We start from the raw sequence: 20,218 nt of genomic DNA on the forward strand, positions 1-20,218 counted from the left end.
TTCATTCTGAAAGTTGGAGATCCAAGATCCAATATCAAAATTCAAAACGAAAATATTAAAATAAATATTACAATGAAAATCTAAAATCTCAACCAAATTCAACTCCAACTCCAACTCCAACTCCAACTCCAACTCCAACTCCAACTCCAACTCCAACTCCAACTCCAACACAAACCCCAATTCCACCACAACAACCAAAACCAGAGTCTAAGTACACTTCATCCACCCATCCACAGTTCATTGATGGAGCATCAATTGAAGAATATGATGAAGTACTTGGTCAATGGGTTACAATCAAGTAGGTGAACTGGCAATCAAACTTCCATTACCCCCAGGATATAATACAACACAAAATGAAGAAAATAATAATATAGTATACTTCAACATTAAAAAACTATTATAAAATAGGTGATTTAGCATTCAAAGACAAAGATGGATATTTTAATATAGCTTCAAGATCTGATGATACTATTATTGTATCAACATTCAAATATAAAGGCTTATGCAAAAATAAAGAAATCATTTAATTAAAACTAGAAATGGGAAAAGTGCAAAAAAATATTTTAAAAATTATAAATGGTAATTTGTATTAATTTATAAAACTTGTTTAATATTTTTATTAACTTTTTTAATTTAAACTAGTTAAGGATTTATATGTTCCCTCATTATCTGTAGAAGATCCTGAAATATTAAAAGATGTTTTACATATCAAAATCAAAAAGATCAATAAAAAGGTAATTTTAATAGATTTAGGGAATACTAGATTTTATATAATAATAAATAGTTTATAATTTTTTATTCACAGTAAAATAATTAAATAAATTTGTATTAAATTTTTTTTTAAAATGACCATTTACCAAATCTAAAAAACTTGATTTATAAAAAATGGTCGAATCACCGTGGCAATCATAAAAAAGATATAAAAAATAAAAATAATAATAAAAAAATATATAAATAAAATCTTTTATCACCAACATACAAATTTTTTTTTTTTTCGTTTTGTTTTGTTTGTTTTGTTTTGTTTTGTTTTATTTTATTTTTTTTTTTTTTTAGTTTTATAATAATAATCATTTATTAGTTTTAGTTTTTCAAGAAATATATATAAAAAAGGAAGTGCACCATCATTTGTGTTGATATTTAATATTAAAATATTTATAACCCATTTCTTATATCTTTTAATATTTTTGTTCGTTGATAAATTTTATTTTTTTTATATAATTTTCATTGTTTAAATAAAGTTAAAATAGTTATAATAATCAAACAACTTTTTAATTTTTTAAAATCTTTTGGTAAAAAAAATAAATTTCTCAGCTTTCCAAAAAAATCTAAATTTACAATCATAAAAACCAATTTTAATATGTGATACTATTAACAGTAAATAAATAGCAGATAGATAAAAAAAAGTTTAAATAATAAATTTACACCCACCCCCACATTAATTTAATTTTTAACACAATATTTTTTTTCATAAAAAATAAAGAGATAAAAAAGATATATTTAATTATTGGGTATTAAAAAAAATAAAAAAAAAATGAAAATAAAAAAAAATAAATAAAAAAAATAACAACAATTCCATATAGAATTGTTTCATTCTATCGAAGATAAAACAATATATAAATAAAAATAAAATAAACACAAAGAAATTTAGTATATTATAATAATATAACGACATATAAAAGATAAATATATTTCTTACTCGCAATGTATAAAATTCCATTTTTTAAATAATTATAAATAAAAAAAAAAGAAAAAAAAACATTATTTTTTTTTTTTATTATTTTTATTAGTTATTTTTTTCATTTTTTTTATCTATAATATATTAATATAACCCAATAAAATGTTACCAAAATATAAAATAAGTAAACCTTTCGATTATAGAAATGATTGTATGTATGCAAACGAAGAACCACTATCTTTTTGGAATGACTTGGCTAAAAAAGTTCATTGGTAAATAATAATAATAATATTAATATAAACATATTGGATCAAATAATAGTACTAACATCGTTGTATTACATAGGGATAAAGAATATGATCAACTATATAGTGGCGATGAACTAAAACCTGATTGGTTTAAAGGTGGAATGCTAAATACCTGCTATAATGTTTTAGACAGAAATATTAAAGACCCAGAACAAAGAGAAAGATATGCCTTAATATATGAATGTCCATATTTAAAACAATCAGTTAAAATTAAGTATATTGAATTATACGAGAAAGTTTGCAAATTATCTGGGGCCTTGGTATCTTTGGGGGTTACTCAAAACGATGCTGTTATAATTTATATGCCAACAGGTATTGAAGGATATGTATCGATGCTATCATGTGCAAGAATTGGCGCCACTCATTCAGTTGTTTATGGAGGTCACAATGAATATAATTTAACAGACAGAATAGATAACTGTTTCCCAAAAGTAATTATATTGTCAAATTATGGTTTTTCAAATAATGAAATAGTTCCATATACACCCAACATTATTAAAGCTTTAGAACTATCGACATTTAAACCCAATCATTTAATCACATTCAACAGAAATGACCATTTTGATAAAGAATTTATATCATCAATCCCAAAAGTACCAGGGTCATTGGATATGGACGAATTATTAAACAACTCAAAACCTTTTTATGGATATATACCTGTAGAATCAAGCCATCCATTATATGTAATTTACACAAGTGGAACTAGTGGCAAACCAAAAGGTATTGTTAGAGATAACGCCAGCCACCTTGTCAGTAATTTATACTATTTCAACATATTATGCCCTGGTGAAAGACCTATTATTTTCTCTCCAAGTAACATAGGTTGGGTTTCTGGACACTGCTGCCTATATAATACCCTCGGTCTTGGTGGAACATTTAATATGTTTGAGGGAATTACAACTTTATCAAATCATGAAATAGAATTTTGGGAAATTATAGAAAAATATAGTGTAAAATATCTTTTTTTATCACCTTCAGCCATTAGAACCATAATGAAGTATGATCCAGAGGCCAAATCAATTAAAAAACATGACATATCATCTTTAGAAAGCATTTGGGTTGGAGGTGAAGTATCTTACGAACCAGGTTTAAATTACATAAGAAATATTGTAGGTAAAAGGATTTATAACATCATGGGTCAAACTGAAGCCTCAATTCCTCTTATTATGTCATTTCATGGTAATCAAAAAGAAAATAAAATTGGAATAGCACCCCCATATATCAACTTAAATATACTTTCAGAAAATGGTGAAGAGTTAAAAGATAATGAAATTGGGGAACTTGTAATTAAACTCCCTCTACCTCCAGGTTTTGCAACTACTCTATATAATGATGAAAAAGGATTTTATAACAACTACTTTTCAACATACAAAGGCTATTATAATACTGGAGACTTAGCAACTAGAGATGAAGATGGGTACTATAATATTGTATCAAGAGCTGACGATGTCATTACAGTATCTACATTTAAAATCAAAAGCACAAGTGTAGAAAACTCAATTTTAAAGCATCCTAAAATTGTTAGTTGCTCATGCATAGGAATTCCCGATGAAATCAAAGGTGAAGTACCAATAGCATTTGTTGTTCTAAAAGATGATTACAAAATTGACATTTTTGATTTCCAAATGTTTAAAGATGAAATTAATAAATTAGTAGTCGAAAAAAATGGTTATTATGCAACTTTACAAAAATTAATTATAGTTAATAAACTACCAACAACAAGAAGTGGCAAAAACACTAAAAGTGTTTTAAAAAAAATAATTAATAGTAAGTAACATTATAATTATATATTAAATAATCATTATACTAACATTTTTTTATTTTTTTAGTTAATGACTTTATAATTCCATTGTCTGTAGAAGAACCAGAAATTTTCAACGAAATCTTAACAATATATAAAAAACAAAAAGTCTATTAAAAATACTATATTCCTCTTTTTAATAAATAAAAAACTTCTTTTAAATTTATTTATTTTATTTTATTTTATTTTATTTAATTAGTTTTTAAAATTTTGTATTATAAATCAAATTCGTCTTCTATGTCATCCTCTAAAGAAAAAACATTTTCTAATCTTTTATGTGATTTGTATTTTTCGTTTCTTTTTTTATATGATATATAACCGAATAAAACTGTTAATCCAACAATTAAAACAATGAAAACTACAAACAAACCAGAAAAGAATGATTTTACTGAACTTGTATTTTGTTTATTTGATTCTGAATCTTCATTTTCTTTTTTGACCATCTCTTGAATATCCTTTAATTGTTGACTATTTAATGGGGAACCGTTTTTAATATTATTTCTATTGAAATTATTTGTAACTTGATTATTTTTTATTGGATTTTCTTTTACTGGAGATAGTTTTACATTATTTTTATTTAATGGGGCCGGTAAAATAATATTAAATTGGATTTTGTAATGAGGTTCATTTCCTTTCTTTATATTATTTATACATGACTCCCTAAATATCAAAGCCTTGTTGTTTAAAGTTGCTTTAAACTCATTAAATGGCAATATATCTTTTTTACGATGTTTCTCTAGATGATGCTCATCACACAATAATTCATCATAAAAATACTTTGCTATTTTATCCCTAATACCTAATCTAATAGTCTCGTCATCCTGAACTATATAAAATGCTTTATGACCATTTGGATTATTATGATTTAATCTTTGTTGGATCTTTGGAAACGATAATGGTTTCTTTATGCACTTTATAAGAGATAAAAATTAAATTAATAAATTATTGAATTAAACATTTTTATATAAATTACTTACAGATACTACTGGATCAACTTTGATTTCAGCAATTGAAACCATTTCACTGTGGTCATCAATTTCAAATAAAACATTTGAAATTTCACTTTTTTCATTCCAAAGTATATTAAAAAATGACTCTATTACATTTTTTACTAGTATTGGTGATATTGAATTTAATATGCCACTACTATCTCCTAAGACAAGCTGCTTTATAAACTTACAACCAATAAACTCGGGATTTTTCAATAAACGTAAAACAAACTTTTGATGGTCTTCTTCAACATTTTGAATATCGAAATCTTTATCTTTATAATACTCTATGCTATTTTTTATAGTTTTTAATAATTTTTCATATATTTCCTATTTTTTTTAAAAAAAAATAAATAATTAGTTAGATAAATATATATTTATTGATAATAATAATTTCTTACCTCACTTGAATGGTAAATTAAATAAGTATCCCCATTATTGTTTAAAAATTTCTTCATTACTTCATTAATTAATTTATAATCATCATCTATTCTTTGGTTGGTTTGATCTTGAAACAAATGAAAAGATATGATAAACTCCCCAATTGAACCTCCAAAAGTATTGAAATTTGTAAAGCTATTCTCTTTGAATGAATCTACACATCTCCATTTACTATCTAAATAATTCCAGTCCAAATGGTATTTTATATTTTCTTTAATTTCACTTATTATTTTATATTTATTTCTTATCTGTTGTATTTTCATTATTTGTTTATTTTGTTTTTCTAAGGATGTTAAATCTTGATCATTAATACTCTCTCCATCTTGACTTTGGGAATTTACATCTCCATAACCATCACTACTATTCTCTAATACCTCTTGAATCTCTACATTATTAATTTTAAAGCAATTTAAATTAACAATATCATTATTGTAATCATCCAAACCATCTTTAATTTCAATCTCATCCCTTTCTATTATTATTGTTTGTTTATAATCTTTGATATTGATGTCTTTTTCATTTATTATATTTTTTGTATGATTATGTTTTTTATAATAATTATTTAAAAAATCCTGATTGTTTTTATTATTTGTGGTACTTTGATTTTTATTTTTATTATATCCATGGTTATGACTATGATGATTTATTAATTTGTTTTGGTTATTGGTACTACTGCTATCACTATTATTTTCAATTAGTTTACCACCTGTTCCATAATCTTTTGTATCATTGCAAAAAATATTATTTATTACAAAAAATAATAAAAAAACTATTACTATATAATTATTTTTTACCATTATATATAACCAATTTATTTTGTAATATAAGAAAAAAAAAACATATATATACAAAACTTTAAAAAAAAAAAAAAAAAGAGAAGAAAAAAAATAAAAAATTAAATAAAAACTCATCATACATTTTTCACCCACTTTCTAAAAATATTCAATGAACACACAGTGTGTCACCACACAACAAATTATTAAAATACAAAAAAACACATACATTTAACACACATTCACACAGAAAACAATTTTAAATTTATCTTGGTGTATTTTAGTTTCATAATAATATAATTATTTTTATTTTTGTTTTTTTTTTTTTATAGTAATATTATTGATTATATTTAATCTTGGTAAATAATATTTTTAGCTAAATCCATTGTAACTTCCAATTCTAAAACTGTGCATGGGAATGGACAACCGTAATTCTTTAAAACAATTGGATGGATGATACCCATATAACCAACTTTTTTACCATTAACAATGATATTAATACAAGTGCCTGGAAGGAAAACTTTATCGGTACCAATTTCCAAGTAGTAACCTTTACCTGATCTAGTGGTATCTGGTTTAATATTTAATGATAACATGACACGATCTAAAAGACCATGGATAACTTCGATTTTAGCACTATTGGCACAATAGATAGCACCTAACATTCTCTTGTTGTAAGCACCAACATCACTATTGTTACTATTTGGATCGGTTAAATCTTTATTACCAGTGCTACCTTTAACAGAGACATCTGAAAGTTCGAATAATTTTAATGGAAGTGGTGCAGCTTTGTTTGAAACAACACTCTTCATTAAAGAGTTGATTAAATTGGTACGAACTTCTGTGAATTCTTCAGAGACTGCATTAGCAATTTTAACACTTGATCCATCTTCAACCTTATTTAAACCACCAAAGTTATCTTGATTTTGACATAAAACAAAGGTCATAATTTCTGTGAAACCTGCTAATGCTACTTCAGCTGATAATAATTCTGAAAGTTTATTAATTGGTTGAATTCTACCTTGTGTGTGAGTTTTTGGGATTTCTTTAACTAAATTATTATAACCATAACCAATTGCAACATCTTCCATAACATCACATGCATGCATAATATCTAAAAATAAATTAAAAATAAAATTTAAAATTAATATCTTTTAATTTATATATATGTTTTGTTTTTTAATAAATAAATTATGTATACATACCTGATCTAGTAACTGGGACTGAAACAGTAACAGATTTTGAGTCTGATGATAATTTTGATTCTAATGACATACGTTTTAACATTGAAACCATTTCGGTTGGTTGAATATTAATACCGATACTTTTATTAATGTAATCAACATCAGCAGAGATTTGCTTTTCTTCGATTTGTGGATAGAGGGCTGATTTACCGTCGGCTTCAACAACTTCAACTTGTTCCATACTGTGTGGGATTTTACAGTATTCAGCAAACATAGTTAACATTGTATTTAAAACAATATTTGCTTTAGTTCTATCAGTGGCTGTAACTTCAATGAAAACATTTTTGGTGCTTAATTTAATTTTGCTGTGTTCACCATTAATAATTGGTGGTAATGATAATAAAACATTATTACTATCGTAAATACCTGGATAAACTGCTGAATCTTTAATAATATGAAGATATTTCTTTAAGTGTGAATTGGTTGTCTAATTTTTTATATATATTTAAAAAAACCTTGGTTAATATACAAAAATACTAATAGTAATTGATTTGCAATATATATATATTGATATATATGATTAGTAATAACTTACATCATAAAAGTTGAATAATTCTTCAGCATCAAATTGTTTAGTTTGTGATAATGGAACAAATTTAATTTCTTTTGGTGGAAGTGCTTTATAAGTGAATGGACCTTTAACTGTATCTAAATCGTGAGTACCAATTGAAACTAAAGCACGCTTTTTACAAATATTAGCGTGAAGTTTTTCTTGTAAATCGATGAAACTGTCATATGTTTCTTGAGTGAATTCAATATTTCTGAGAATACCAGCAACAATAACTGGTCTAACACCTTCAACCTAAATATTATTATTATTATTATTAATTTTAATATTAATAAACTGTTCATTTCCTAAACCTATATTACTACCTGTGCTTAATTCATTCATCTGCAACTGATTGAAACTTACACTTTTATCGACAATTAATTTTTCGTGAGTGCCATTAACTGGTGGAACAATGTGATATTTTGGAATTGATAATTTACCATTGTAAACATTTAATGATCTTGCAATACCTTCAATACATAATAAATCATATCTGTTTGCTGAAACATCAATTTTATAAATAACTTCATCTGATGCTGCCTTATCTTCAACACCAGTTTCCTTTAAAATCATATCTCTTTCTGAGGTCTAAAAATAATAAAAACAATGATGATATTAATAAACTAAATATTATACACCATTGGTATTTTATTGAAAAAAAAAAAACAAAATTTACTTACAACTTCATCTAACTCTACACCATATTGGAAGCAAAGATCTTCAAATTCCTCTTGAGCTAAAGAAATTTAAATTTTGTTTAAAATTAATAAACTGATAATCTTCCGACTGTTGTTGTTTTTTTTTTTTTTTAAATTTTATTATTCATTTATATTTTGTATAATACATACTATAAACTTTACCAAGACGTTTGAAAAGGTGATCTCTATTGATGTTAACTTTTGGCATTATGTAATGTTATATATTATTAAATAAATAATAATAGTATCTTTCACAAGTCGAAAAAAATATTTAATGAAAAAAAATTAAAAAAAAATTAAAAAAAAAAATTTTAAAAAAAATTAAATTTTTTTATAAAAAAAAAAAAAAAAAAAAAAAGTTTTTAAAAAACTATAAAAGACTTCAAAAACGAATAAAATAAATTAATTATAGAAATATATCAATACAATTAAATAAAAATATTTTTTAAAATACATTTTTAATTTTTTTTTTTTTTTATAATTTTTTTGAGAAATTTATTAAAATTTATTATGTTTTATTTTTTAATAATTTATAAATATTTTTAAAATATACAGTTCTTAAATTATATACATCCAAAAATATTATTTACAATAAATGAACTTTTTTATACAAGAAAAAAAAAGAGAGCGCACTTGGATTTTGAAATTTAGAAATAGTTTAATAGCCGAGGAGTTTTTTGATTAAAATGATAGTTGTGTTACGTTTACCAAAAACATTACCAAATCTAACTTGGACTGTGAGAAAAATAAAAAAAATAAAATAATTGTTAGAAATCAATTATTATGTTGATTAAAAAATAAATATTATAATACATACCAAAATTTTGAACAACACTACCAGCAGTTTTATAAGCAGCTCTAGCTCTAACCGATTCGCATTGGTAACAGAAACCAGTAGCTCTTTCAACACCTTCTTCTTCAGAACCAACAATTTTATTTACACCAGCAACAACGATAACATTACCTGCACTTGTAAAACCACCAACTCTGGTACCTGATGCATCAGCAACAAATAAATCACCTTGTTTAGAAATGGCACCTACACTACTTAAGAAATAGTCACATGAAAGTGCTTGCTTTCTTAAAGTAATTTGTTTAGTAATATCGGTTTCTTTGAGAATATCGGCGTGTAAATTTTTCCAAGTGTGTTGATCGCCAAAGTAATAATTCTTGAAACCGATTTCCTCAAGGGTAACAGAACCAGCACTCATAACAGTTGATTGCGATGGGATGGACTTTTTAATTACCTCCATAGCTTGCTCCTCGTCTTCTACAACAATGACATCGTGGTTTTTAGATTGTAAATTTTTAATAGCTTCTTCAAGTTGCTCATCACTTGGGAATGATCTATACTTGTCAAGATTAGTTGGTTTGAAGTCTGGTTCTAATTCGAATAATTCTTTAAATTTATACATTTTTATTTTAATTATATTATATTTATATTTGTGTTAAATAAATTATTTTATTTAAATTTACTGTATTATTATTATTAACAAAAAAAAATATTTATATATTTTTATTTTTTTATTTATATGAAAAAATGAAAATAAAAAAAAAATTATTTTTTCATATTTATAGTTTTTTTTTGGTGTAATATTGTTCATAAAACCAATAATAAAAAAAAAAAATTGTTATTATCCCATAAAAAATTAGATGGTACCTATCAATACGTTTCACGAACTCTTAAAAAAATATTTTTTTATTTTTATTTTTCCATTGTCTCAATAATATTTAAAATTAAGTTATTTCTAAATACCATTTTATTGCTGCCAATGGTTTTTATAAATAAACAGTCATATTTTTTTCAGATTTCAAAAAAAAAAGCTTCACGAAGATTTTTTTTTTTTTTTTAATTATTTTTTTTTTATTTTTTTTTTTGTAAAAAATTTCTGGAACATTTTTTTTTAATTTTTATTTAAAACTTCTGGTGTTATTTTTTTTTTGGATACCAGCTCGTTAATTTAATGTTGCTATATTTGGGTAGAATATTTTTTATTTTTTTTATATTAATTTTAATAATAGTAAATAATAATAATTGTTTATATTAAAAACAATTATAAATATCTTTTTTATATAATTATACATCTGAATATAAAATTATTATTTTATTTTTTTATAAAATTTTTTTTTTTTTAATTTTTTAATTTTTTTTGTATTTTTTTTTATGAAATAAATTATTTTTTATTTTTCATTTTTTTATTTTTATTTTTAATAATAATCTATTCATATTATATTATATTTCATATTATATATACTATATATTACTAATGTTAAATATAGATAGAGATATAGCGATAAGAGAAAAAGATAATTTAAAGATAGTTATATAAAAACAGATAAATAACAGATTTTAAATAATTAATAATTAATAATAATTATTTAAATTTCATAAAATGAATAAAACAGTAGGTCCACCAAGCATCACACCAAATTCGGCAATTGTTGGTAATATGAACCCATCAGTTCCAAATAATTTATATTCATATTATTATAGATCAATTGAACAATTTCAAAAACCAAATGGGACAGATAAAGAATTATCTGATATTTTAATCAAAGGTCCAATGCCAACAAACCAATTTTATAATAATTTTATAAATGAAATTAATAATAGAAATAATATAAATCAACAAACAACACAAATACAGCAATCACTTCAACAACAACAACAACAACAACAACAACAACAACAACAACAACAACAACAACAACAACACCAACAACAATTGCCACAACAACTACAACAACAAGCACCAAATTTAAATAATATGATGAATCCAAACCCAAATAACCACAGTCCACCATCTCATATGCCATTTATTAGAAAGAAATAACACATATCTCATTCATGTACATAAAAATAAAATAAAATAAAATTATCTTTGTAAATAGTAAATAAATAAATAGATTTTGGATTTCTTTTTTTTTTTTTTTTTTTTTTTTTTTTAAAATTTTTTTTGTATTATTTTTTTTAATATTTATTTGTTTTTTTACAATTATATATATATACACTTAAGTATATGTATTTTTTAGTATTTAAATTGATAAATATTATTATGGTTTGTTTGTTAATGTGGGTGGTTAGTAATTATTATTATTATTGTTATTAGACATGGGGATATTTCAATTTACTTGGTTGATTTTTTTGGTTTTGATGGTGATGGAGCAACAATTTTAGAGGTTTGTCTTTTTGGAGTTGATTTTGGTGATTTTGCTGGGGCAACTTCAGCGACAGTTTCTGGAACTTCAACTTCTTCAAGTTCAGCATCATCTTCATCTTCTTCGTCGGTAACAGCTTCTTGGGCAACTTCTTTGGTTTCTTCTTCTTCTTCAGCATCATCAACTTTTTTACCTTTTGGAATTTCAGCAATACCATGATTTAAAAAGTTAAGAATACGGTTAATAACTTCTTTTTTGGTACCAGAGATTTTTAAACCTTCTTCACGACAGAAACTTTGTAATTCTTCAACATAGTAATGTTGGAAAATATCGTGGTATCTAAGACCTTTTTTTAATGGTAATTTCTTCTTTGAGAAGGTGATTACTTTTTTAGCTGGAGCTTCTTTCTTGGCTGGAACAGCGCCAGTGAGAATAGAGGTAACCATAACATTTGGATTGTTATTTGGGACAACATAGCCTAATTTTTCACAAATGTATTTTAAGGTGGCGGTTTGGACATTGAAAAGGAATATTTCAACACCAACTAAAGTAATTTCTTCGATGATCTTTGGGGATAATTGTGAGGCAGTAAGTTGTAAGAAAATCTTTAATTTGTCGCCTTTAAGATTGGTAAAGTAGCCATCGAAATCTTCGGTGATACCGCTGGTAATTTTTCTAACTAAGAAAACTTTGTTTTTCTTTTTATCTTTTTCTTTTTCGGACTGCATTTAATAAAATATATAAAGTTTAATTAGCATTTGATTATGATTATGAATTTAAATTTTTTTTTTTTTTAAATTATATTTACCTCTTCATCATTGAAGTCTTCGTATAAAGTACTAAGATCAACTTGAGACATTTGTTCTAAATATGATTTGACACCAATCTTTTTAACGTATGGAGTTAAGAGAGCAACTAATTCGGTGGTTGGAGCAGAAATATTTTCGTATTTTTTATCACACTGATTTTTTTCAATAATTTGTTTTTCTGTATAAATGACTGAAATGATGGTTTTTTGAAGAGCTTTTTTGCCATCAGCACCTTCAATTCCGCAAAGTTTCTTAATAATTTTTGATGAGCCTAAGTAAGACATATTTTATTATATATATATAAATATTTATTTATATTATTTTAGTTTAAAAAAAAAATAAAGGTATGGAAAAAAAAAAATATTTAAAGAAAATATTTTTTAAAAAAAATTAAAAATTTAAAAAAAATACAATAATCTAAAAGGCGCCAAAGATTATTCTGTTGTTTTGAGGTGATGATGCTGTTTCTTAGGTTTATTTTCTTTTTTTTTGCATTATTTCTATTTTTTTTTTTTTTTTTTTAGAATTTAAAGATTATTTAGAAATTAATAAATATCTTTTTTTTTTTTTTTTTAAAAAAAATTTGAATTTGGCGGTTTTGGTGTTGTTTGTCTATTGACAACGATTACAAGCGAATATTCAAGAAAAATAACAATAAAATTAATATTAATACACTTCAAACGGATAATCGTTAGTTTTTATTTAATTAATTTTTTCCTTTCAGTTTTGGTGTTTAAAGAAACTTTTTTTAAAAAGGAAGGATTGATTTTTTTTTCAAAAGTTTTCTTTTGAATCCCAAACTATACAGTGATAATATTAAAATAATTATTCTATGTTTATTATAATAATAATTTAAATTATATTAATGATACAAAGTTTATTATTATTATTATTATTATTATTATAATAGTTTGTTTTATAAATAAATAGGTGATAGTAGTTCTTTTGAGGTGATTAGATTGTGTAAATTAATTAACAGTTATAACAGGTAAAAACTTTTATAACAGTGATTAAATGTAAACACACAAAATAATAAAAAAAAAAAAAAAAAAAAAAAAAAATTATAAATAAATAAATAAATTCAATCTATTTATAGCGAAAATAAAAATTGTGTGTGAAAAAAAAATATATTTGTGTTATGATGACCTTAATTAAATAATTATTACTTTTTTTTTTTAATTTTTTTTTTTTTTTAATTTTTTTTTATATTTTTTTTTTAAATTTTGTTGGATTAATTTTTCATTATTTTTATAAATTAAAATTTATACAGTTGCGGTATAGGTTATATAAAATATTTAAATATAAACAATAAATAAAATTTTATTTATAGATTCCTCTACGTGTAAAAACTTGAAGGAGTTTAAAATAAATTTATTTAAATTAATTTTTAAACCACATCATATATTACACATCACACACTCATTTTATTTTGTATATAACATTATTTATTTATTTATTTATTTATTTATTTATTTATTATTTAATTAATTAATAATACAAATCCATCATATATAATATAGTATAATAGACTAAAACTTCACTCATTCATATATTTAATAAATAAAAAAAAAAGATAAAAAAATATAATGGATCCAGTTAAATGTTATTATTTTATCTCAAGATTTTTGGATAGTGATATTCCAACAGTAACTACAAATTTTAAAGAGTTTTTAGTTAAGGATGGTGTTATTCAAATGTTAGTCAAGTTTATCACACAAAACTATCCAAAAGAAGTTGTAGAAGAGCTCAAAAATAATCCACCACCACAAAATACACCAGCACTTTTAGCATTACAACAAAAGGGTCCAGATTTGACCGAGGAAGAATTATCAGCATTATCCATTGAAGAAAGAAGTAACTTTAAAAATAAAAAAAATGTTTCAGTTGAACTAATCAAATCATACAAGGTTATGAATTTGTTCCTTCACCCATCACCACCATTTATATCATTAGCAAAAGATAAATTACCAGTTATTGGTAAGTTTTATAATATAATCACAATAAATATATAATTAAAATAAATATATATTAATTTAAAATTATTTTTTTATTTATTTAGTTTCAACATTATTTGAATTTTTCGAGAGCGAAAATAATGGTATTATAAATTATGATGAAAACTCATTACCTAATATTCACCATTTTTCAAAAGTTTTATCATCACTATTTTATCAATTTACATTCGACTTTTTAAATCAACTCTCAGAAATTCAGCCATCAAGCCAAAAGATGTATTTCCAAATTTTAGTTGAACATATTTATTTAACACCAATCCAAGAATTATTTTTAGTTATCGCAAAAAGAGCAAGTGCCAGCGTTAATGAATACCAAACATCAAATCCAATAGAGACTAAAAAAATTCAAAAGACATTACAAAAATCTAAAGTTTTTAGCTTAATCTCGTCATTTTTTGTTCAACCAGGTAAATATATACTCATAATAAAGTAAAATAAAAGATATTATTATTAATAACGATGATTTTTTATTTTTATTTCATAGATTTAAGCTTAAAAACAGAAAAAGTTAATTTAATTTTAGAGGGAATAGTTGAATTCGTTATTAAATCAATTGAAGCATTGGATATTCATGGACCAGATGCAGGATTCACAATCTCAAGTTTTCAAAATAAAGAATTTGTAGACTCGTTAATAAAGATAATGTTAAATGAACCAAAGAAAAAAGATTCATTTCAACTTCGTAAACAATGTCTTTCAATCATCAATTCATTATGTAAACAAAGTATAGAGTATAGCCAAAAGAATCAATATCAACAAGAAAAAGAATCAATTTTTTCACCAAGTGGTTCACCATCTTCATGGGTTTTCTATTTAACAACTAACCATCTTCCAAATGTTTGCAAAATTCTCATTGATATCGGAAATGATCCAAACCAAAAAAAAACTTTAGGCTCTTATCGTATGGATATGTTTAATATTTTAATGGAGTTAATTAAAGCAAAAGCGACTTTTAAAAGAAAGACTCCAAATCAGCCTTACTTACCGGTCGAGCTTTGGTACTTTTTAGTTGAATGGTTTTTCCAATTCAAGTATGTTTAATAATAGCTATTTAATAACCATTAATTATTGATTATTAATAATCTTTTTTTTTAACAATATAGCAATATATATCATGCTAAATTTTTTTATTTAGTCAAAGAATTGTTTTCACAAGGTCATTTACCATCAATTAAACATTTTTGCACAAATCATTTAAATAGATTCATTACATTTTACTTGGATAATGAACAATCAGAATGTAAAGGTGTAATTTTAATTCTTTTAAACTATATTAGAATTTCAGCTTCCCAATTCCCTGCCAACCACTTTTTACCAACCTATTTGAAATCAAATGATCAATGGAATTCACTATATAACACCTTAATAACAAATACAATCAAACAATATGTCTTACCTTGGGGTTCTGATGACAATCAATTTAACTCTCCTTCAAATATTGATAAAATTGACTTTGGTTCGGATTGTAAGACCATAATAATTACAAACTATTCTATAATTTAAATTAAATATAAATTCTAATGTTTTTCTTTTTAATTTTAGTCGCCGACTCAATTGGCTTTGGTGATGAAACTATCACAGCTTCAACACAAAATAAAAAACTATTAATTGATACCGAGTTTACAGGTTCTTCAAATAATAATCAAAACAATAGCAACAACAACAACAACAACAATTTAGATTCAATTCCAATGGTATCTGACGAAGAAAGAGCTAAACTTGAAGAAGAATTACTTAAAGATGAAGCAAATAAAAAGAAAAAGAAAAATAACAATCAAAAAAAGAAAAAATAAAATAAATAAATTATAAATAAAAAATAATTATTTTATCCAGAAATTTTTTTTTTCTTTGTATGTTTTAGGCCAATAAAGAATTATAATTTTCAAAATTAACAATTGTATTTTTATTTAATTACTTTTTCAAATCATTATTTAATTAACAACCAATAAATAACAATCTTTGGTTATTGGGATAAATGGTCAGTTTTGACTTCATTTAGAATAATTAGTCTATTTTTGGGTACACCCAAAGATCCAAATATTGTTAATGCACCAAAGTTGGGATTACTATGACCTTTATTATTTAAATAGGTAACTACTTCTTCAAAGGAAACTGCATGTACATTTATGTTTCTATAGTAATCTAACATTTCTTCCTATATGTAAGAATTAAAGATTAAAAAATCTAAATTAGCAAATGTTATTATAATCAAAATTATAATTATAATTATTATACTAACTAATTCTTTTTTAAGGAAATCCATATTTAAATTTTTAATTTTTAATTCTTTTAAAGTAATATATTTTAATGAATGAATTAAACAAAAAAAAAAGTTTAAATATTTTTTTAAATTAAAAAAACAAAAGTTTAATAATTAATAGGAAAATAATTCAATAAATTATTAACAATGTATTCATAATAATTATTATTTTTTATTAAACTCCCCTTTCTTGTTTTTATTCACTTTCATAAATATGAATTTAAATATAAATTAAAAATTTATAATGGTGGGAAAACAGTTTGTTTTTACCTTTTTAATTTTTTTAATAGAAAAAAACTGTTTTTATGGTGTTCACAATTTTTTTAGAAAAATATTATCAATTATTTTTATTTTTTCTTTAATCCCCATTAAACTAAAAATAAAATATTTTATTCATTTTAAAACCCCAACCAAAAAAAAAAAAGAAAAGGTGGAGTTATTGTTTTTTTTTTCTTTTTAACGGCATCATAATGATGTTTTTATCTCTCATATTATAAATTAAAAAAAAAAAAAAACTGTTGATATTGTATTTTTATATAATAAAGTGAAAATTTTATAAAAATATTGATGTGAAAATAATAAAAAATAAAAAAAAAATGTTAATAGTTTTTAATTAAAAAAGATAAAATTTTTTTTTTAATTTATATGTCAATTAGTGTGTGATTCTGAAAATTTTTGTGAAGGAGATTTAATTGTCAACTAAAGTTGAGTATTTTTGGGTTTTGCATTAAATTTTTTTTTAATAAAGTGGTTTTTTAAAGATACATTAATTCAGTATTTTTATTTATGCTTTAGTTTTTTGGTTCATCTTTTGCACTTTTAAATGTAGCACACAAAATATAGTAAAAGGGCCAACCCGAGTTTTACAAAGGGCTGAGAAAATTAAAAGGAGGGTACTGAGAATATATAGACGCCATAAAAAGGGAGTTAGTCAGTTACTGAAAGCAAACTGTCAATACGTCTCAATAAAGGGGAATACATATTTATTACCTAATCAATTAATTATTTTATAAATTTTTATTCTAAAATGATAATAAAGAATTTTAATTTTCAAAACTAACAATTTTGTTTTTTATTTAATTACTTTTTAAACCATTAATGATTTAGCAACCAATGAATTTTAATGAGCAGTGTATTTTTTAACATTTGAATAGTACTAGTGATAAATTAAAAAAGATTAGTAAAATATTTATACATGAACAAAATATAATAAAATAAAACCTACAGTTCTTAGTTCATCTTTAGTGATTTCTCTGTTATTGTTTTTATTTACTGAACCGAAGAGACTTTTGGTACAGTTTTCACAACCTGCATCACCGACCTCTGGGTCTTTTCTGAAGACATTACATGCTTCTTCCCAAGTGATTTTATCATCCTATTTAAAATATAAAACTTTAGTTAACTTAAAAAAGATATAGTAATTAAAATTTTGATATCCTACCTTGTTTTCGTCTAATATGCTTTCAATATTTCTTATAAGAATTTGTGAATGTTTTTTAGCTTGATCTTTAAATTTTTGGACTTTAACTTCACCAAGAGAAATTTTTTTATCATTGTTTGTATCCATTGATGAAAATATTGCTAATGTGGCGAAGTATGGATTACCAACACCTTTGTTAAATAAATAGGAAATAACTTCATCCCATGTAACTTCTTTACTGTCTTTATGGTCAGCTAACAAATCTTCCTGTAAGAAAAGATTAAAAAATTCAAAACTAATTAGTAAATGTTTTTTTAATTTTGATTATCATATAAATTATTACTTACAACATGTTGTACTAATTTTGAATCCATATTTAAATTTTAATTCTTTTACAAAGTAATATATTTTAATGAAAAAATTAAACAAAAAAAAAGTTTAAATATTTTTTTAAAATTAAAAAAATAAAAATTTAATATTTTTTAAGAAAATCACTCTACAAATTATTATCAATACTTTCATAATAATTAAAATTTATTATAACAATCTTCTTCCATATTTGTAATAAAAATATAATTTCTAATCTTTTTTAATGGCATCATAATGATGTTTATCACTCTCATAAATTTGAATTTTTATTATAAATTTAAATTTAAAAATGGTGTTTTTACCTTTTCCATTTTTTTAAAAAAAAAAAAACTGTTTTTAAGGTGTTGTTCACAATTGATTTATAATATATTTTCAGACTTGGAAGTTTTTTTATGATAATATTTTTTTAAATAATGGGGTGATAATTTTTTTTCTACTTTTTTTTTTTTTTGTTTTTATTTTTCATTTTACAATTAATTAAAATATTTTGTTATCCACACAAGCATCTGACTGTAAAAAAAAATTGGGTGGCCACCCAAATTTTAAAAAAATAAAAAAATAAAATTTTTTTTTTTATGCAGATTTCATTCCATATCTCTTTGGGGTTAACTTTAAGATAATATTATTTTTCAACTCTTCAATAATAAATGATAATATTAGATTAAAAAAAAAAAATTATCAATCCATATAAAAAATTACAAATCATATTTTTCTTTAAAAAATATACAATACCACTTTTGTTTTTATTTTTTTGTAAATTACCATTAAGCTAAATATAATATTCATTTTAAATAACAAAAACTACAACCAACACTAAACAAAAGAAAAAGTAGAATTGTTGTTCTTTTTTTTTAAAAAAACAATTTAATAACATTTTCAATTTTTAAAAACTAAGGAACCTATAAAAAAAAATTTTTTATTCAATGTTTTTAAAAACATTTTGTTCTGCACATTTATTAATTTAGTTATATAAGCAGACCCAAAAAATAACTTAGCTATTCCATGGACTCAGCAGCCTAGGTTAATAGAACTTTTTCAATGGTAAGAATATTGTTACCCATGAAAGACCCTACCATGTAACTTCTTTAAGGTCACTATACTCAGCCAACATATCTTCCTATAAGAAAGAAAAGATTAAAAAAATAATATAAATCATTACTTACCAAATGTTGTTTTAATTTTGGTTTAAAAAACATCAAAGAAAAACACGCTAAACAACCACAAACAATTATCAACATCAACGAAGAATATAGAAAATTCAAAAGAAGAATAGCAAGAGCATACTTCATCAGCATCAAATCATTACCAAATATCAAAAGTTTAAATTATTTTCTTTAAAAACTTTATAAAAAAAACATTAGATAATTAAAAGCAAATACTTAAAATCAGTAAAATTTATTTAATGTTTTTTTATAAAGTGTAATGTATTCATATGCATTTTAGAATTAAATGAATATTACAATTATAATTATATCTCAACTAAATAATATATTTATATTTCCTTTATTTTAAATAATTTATTATTTAAAATTAAAAATTAAAAATAAAATAAAAATAAAAATAAAAAAATTTGAAAATTTTTATTTTTTATTTTTCAGTTTTCACAAACAAATAATTGTATATTTATTTGATTATTAGAATTATTTATATTTATTATTTATCTATAACTAAAGTAGCTCTCATCCACATTTCACTTTTTTTACGATC

At 22.9% G+C, this 20,218-nt stretch overlaps 9 protein-coding genes across 9 annotated transcripts in view; 4 read left to right on the forward strand and 5 right to left on the reverse strand.

The window, feature by feature from the left end:
• The window catches only part of DICPUDRAFT_156460 (uncharacterized protein), a gene marked incomplete at both ends in the record, with an annotated part of 2,108 nt that extends 1,581 nt beyond the window's left edge, over window positions 1–527 (forward strand). Inside the window, 2 exons of the mRNA XM_003291767.1 lie at window positions 207–298; window positions 409–527. Coding sequence (XP_003291815.1) covers window positions 207–298; window positions 409–527 — 211 coding nt within the window. The remainder of the gene's footprint in view (window positions 1–206; window positions 299–408) is intronic.
• A 1,284-nt stretch (window positions 528–1,811) lies between these two features.
• Window positions 1,812–3,968, forward strand: DICPUDRAFT_92742 (uncharacterized protein). Its single transcript, XM_003291768.1, has 3 exons — window positions 1,812–1,947; window positions 2,021–3,750; window positions 3,813–3,968. The coding sequence occupies exons 1-3, from the start codon at window positions 1,838–1,840 to the stop codon at window positions 3,899–3,901; spliced, it is 1,929 nt and encodes a 642-aa protein (XP_003291816.1). The 5' UTR covers window positions 1,812–1,837; the 3' UTR covers window positions 3,902–3,968.
• On the reverse strand, window positions 3,944–6,011 carry DICPUDRAFT_99138 (uncharacterized protein; the record flags this gene model as incomplete). The annotated part of the gene is made up of 3 exons (XM_003291773.1): window positions 3,944–4,695; window positions 4,762–5,103; window positions 5,175–6,011. 3 exons carry the CDS (start codon window positions 6,009–6,011, stop codon window positions 4,000–4,002), a joined length of 1,875 nt encoding a protein of 624 aa, XP_003291821.1. The 3' UTR covers window positions 3,944–3,999.
• A 258-nt stretch (window positions 6,012–6,269) lies between these two features.
• Window positions 6,270–8,691, reverse strand: DICPUDRAFT_50060 (uncharacterized protein). The gene is made up of 6 exons (XM_003291774.1): window positions 8,630–8,691; window positions 8,462–8,517; window positions 8,145–8,369; window positions 7,767–8,033; window positions 7,193–7,658; window positions 6,270–7,101 (listed from the first exon to the last, which is right to left on the reverse strand). The coding sequence occupies exons 1-6, from the start codon at window positions 8,685–8,687 to the stop codon at window positions 6,338–6,340; spliced, it is 1,836 nt and encodes a 611-aa protein (XP_003291822.1). The 5' UTR covers window positions 8,688–8,691; the 3' UTR covers window positions 6,270–6,337.
• Window positions 8,692–9,137: 446 nt separating this feature from the next.
• DICPUDRAFT_39626 (uncharacterized protein) lies at window positions 9,138–9,894 on the reverse strand (the record flags this gene model as incomplete). Its single annotated transcript, XM_003291775.1, has 2 exons — window positions 9,138–9,214; window positions 9,297–9,894. The coding sequence occupies 2 exons, from the start codon at window positions 9,892–9,894 to the stop codon at window positions 9,138–9,140; spliced, it is 675 nt and encodes a 224-aa protein (XP_003291823.1).
• Window positions 9,895–10,872: 978 nt separating this feature from the next.
• Window positions 10,873–11,313, forward strand: DICPUDRAFT_156465 (uncharacterized protein; the record flags this gene model as incomplete). Its single annotated transcript, XM_003291769.1, has 1 exon — window positions 10,873–11,313. One exon carries the CDS (start codon window positions 10,873–10,875, stop codon window positions 11,311–11,313), a length of 441 nt encoding a protein of 146 aa, XP_003291817.1.
• Window positions 11,314–11,607: 294 nt separating this feature from the next.
• Window positions 11,608–12,731, reverse strand: DICPUDRAFT_156466 (uncharacterized protein; the record flags this gene model as incomplete). The annotated part of the gene is made up of 2 exons (XM_003291776.1): window positions 11,608–12,360; window positions 12,447–12,731. 2 exons carry the CDS (start codon window positions 12,729–12,731, stop codon window positions 11,608–11,610), a joined length of 1,038 nt encoding a protein of 345 aa, XP_003291824.1.
• A 1,302-nt stretch (window positions 12,732–14,033) lies between these two features.
• On the forward strand, window positions 14,034–16,293 carry DICPUDRAFT_57580 (uncharacterized protein; the record flags this gene model as incomplete). The annotated part of the gene is made up of 5 exons (XM_003291770.1): window positions 14,034–14,424; window positions 14,507–14,891; window positions 14,954–15,493; window positions 15,566–15,927; window positions 16,005–16,293. 5 exons carry the CDS (start codon window positions 14,034–14,036, stop codon window positions 16,253–16,255), a joined length of 1,929 nt encoding a protein of 642 aa, XP_003291818.1. The 3' UTR covers window positions 16,256–16,293.
• Window positions 16,294–17,747: 1,454 nt separating this feature from the next.
• DICPUDRAFT_92744 (uncharacterized protein) lies at window positions 17,748–18,535 on the reverse strand. Its single transcript, XM_003291777.1, has 4 exons — window positions 18,490–18,535; window positions 18,164–18,409; window positions 17,948–18,097; window positions 17,748–17,878 (listed from the first exon to the last, which is right to left on the reverse strand). Exons 1-4 carry the CDS (start codon window positions 18,514–18,516, stop codon window positions 17,843–17,845), a joined length of 459 nt encoding a protein of 152 aa, XP_003291825.1. The 5' UTR covers window positions 18,517–18,535; the 3' UTR covers window positions 17,748–17,842.
• Window positions 18,536–20,218: the final 1,683 nt, after the last annotated feature.

Source organism: Dictyostelium purpureum (genome assembly GCF_000190715.1).
Source record: "Dictyostelium purpureum unplaced genomic scaffold DICPUscaffold_300, whole genome shotgun sequence".
Classification (NCBI taxonomy): Eukaryota; Evosea; class Eumycetozoa; order Dictyosteliales; family Dictyosteliaceae; genus Dictyostelium; species Dictyostelium purpureum.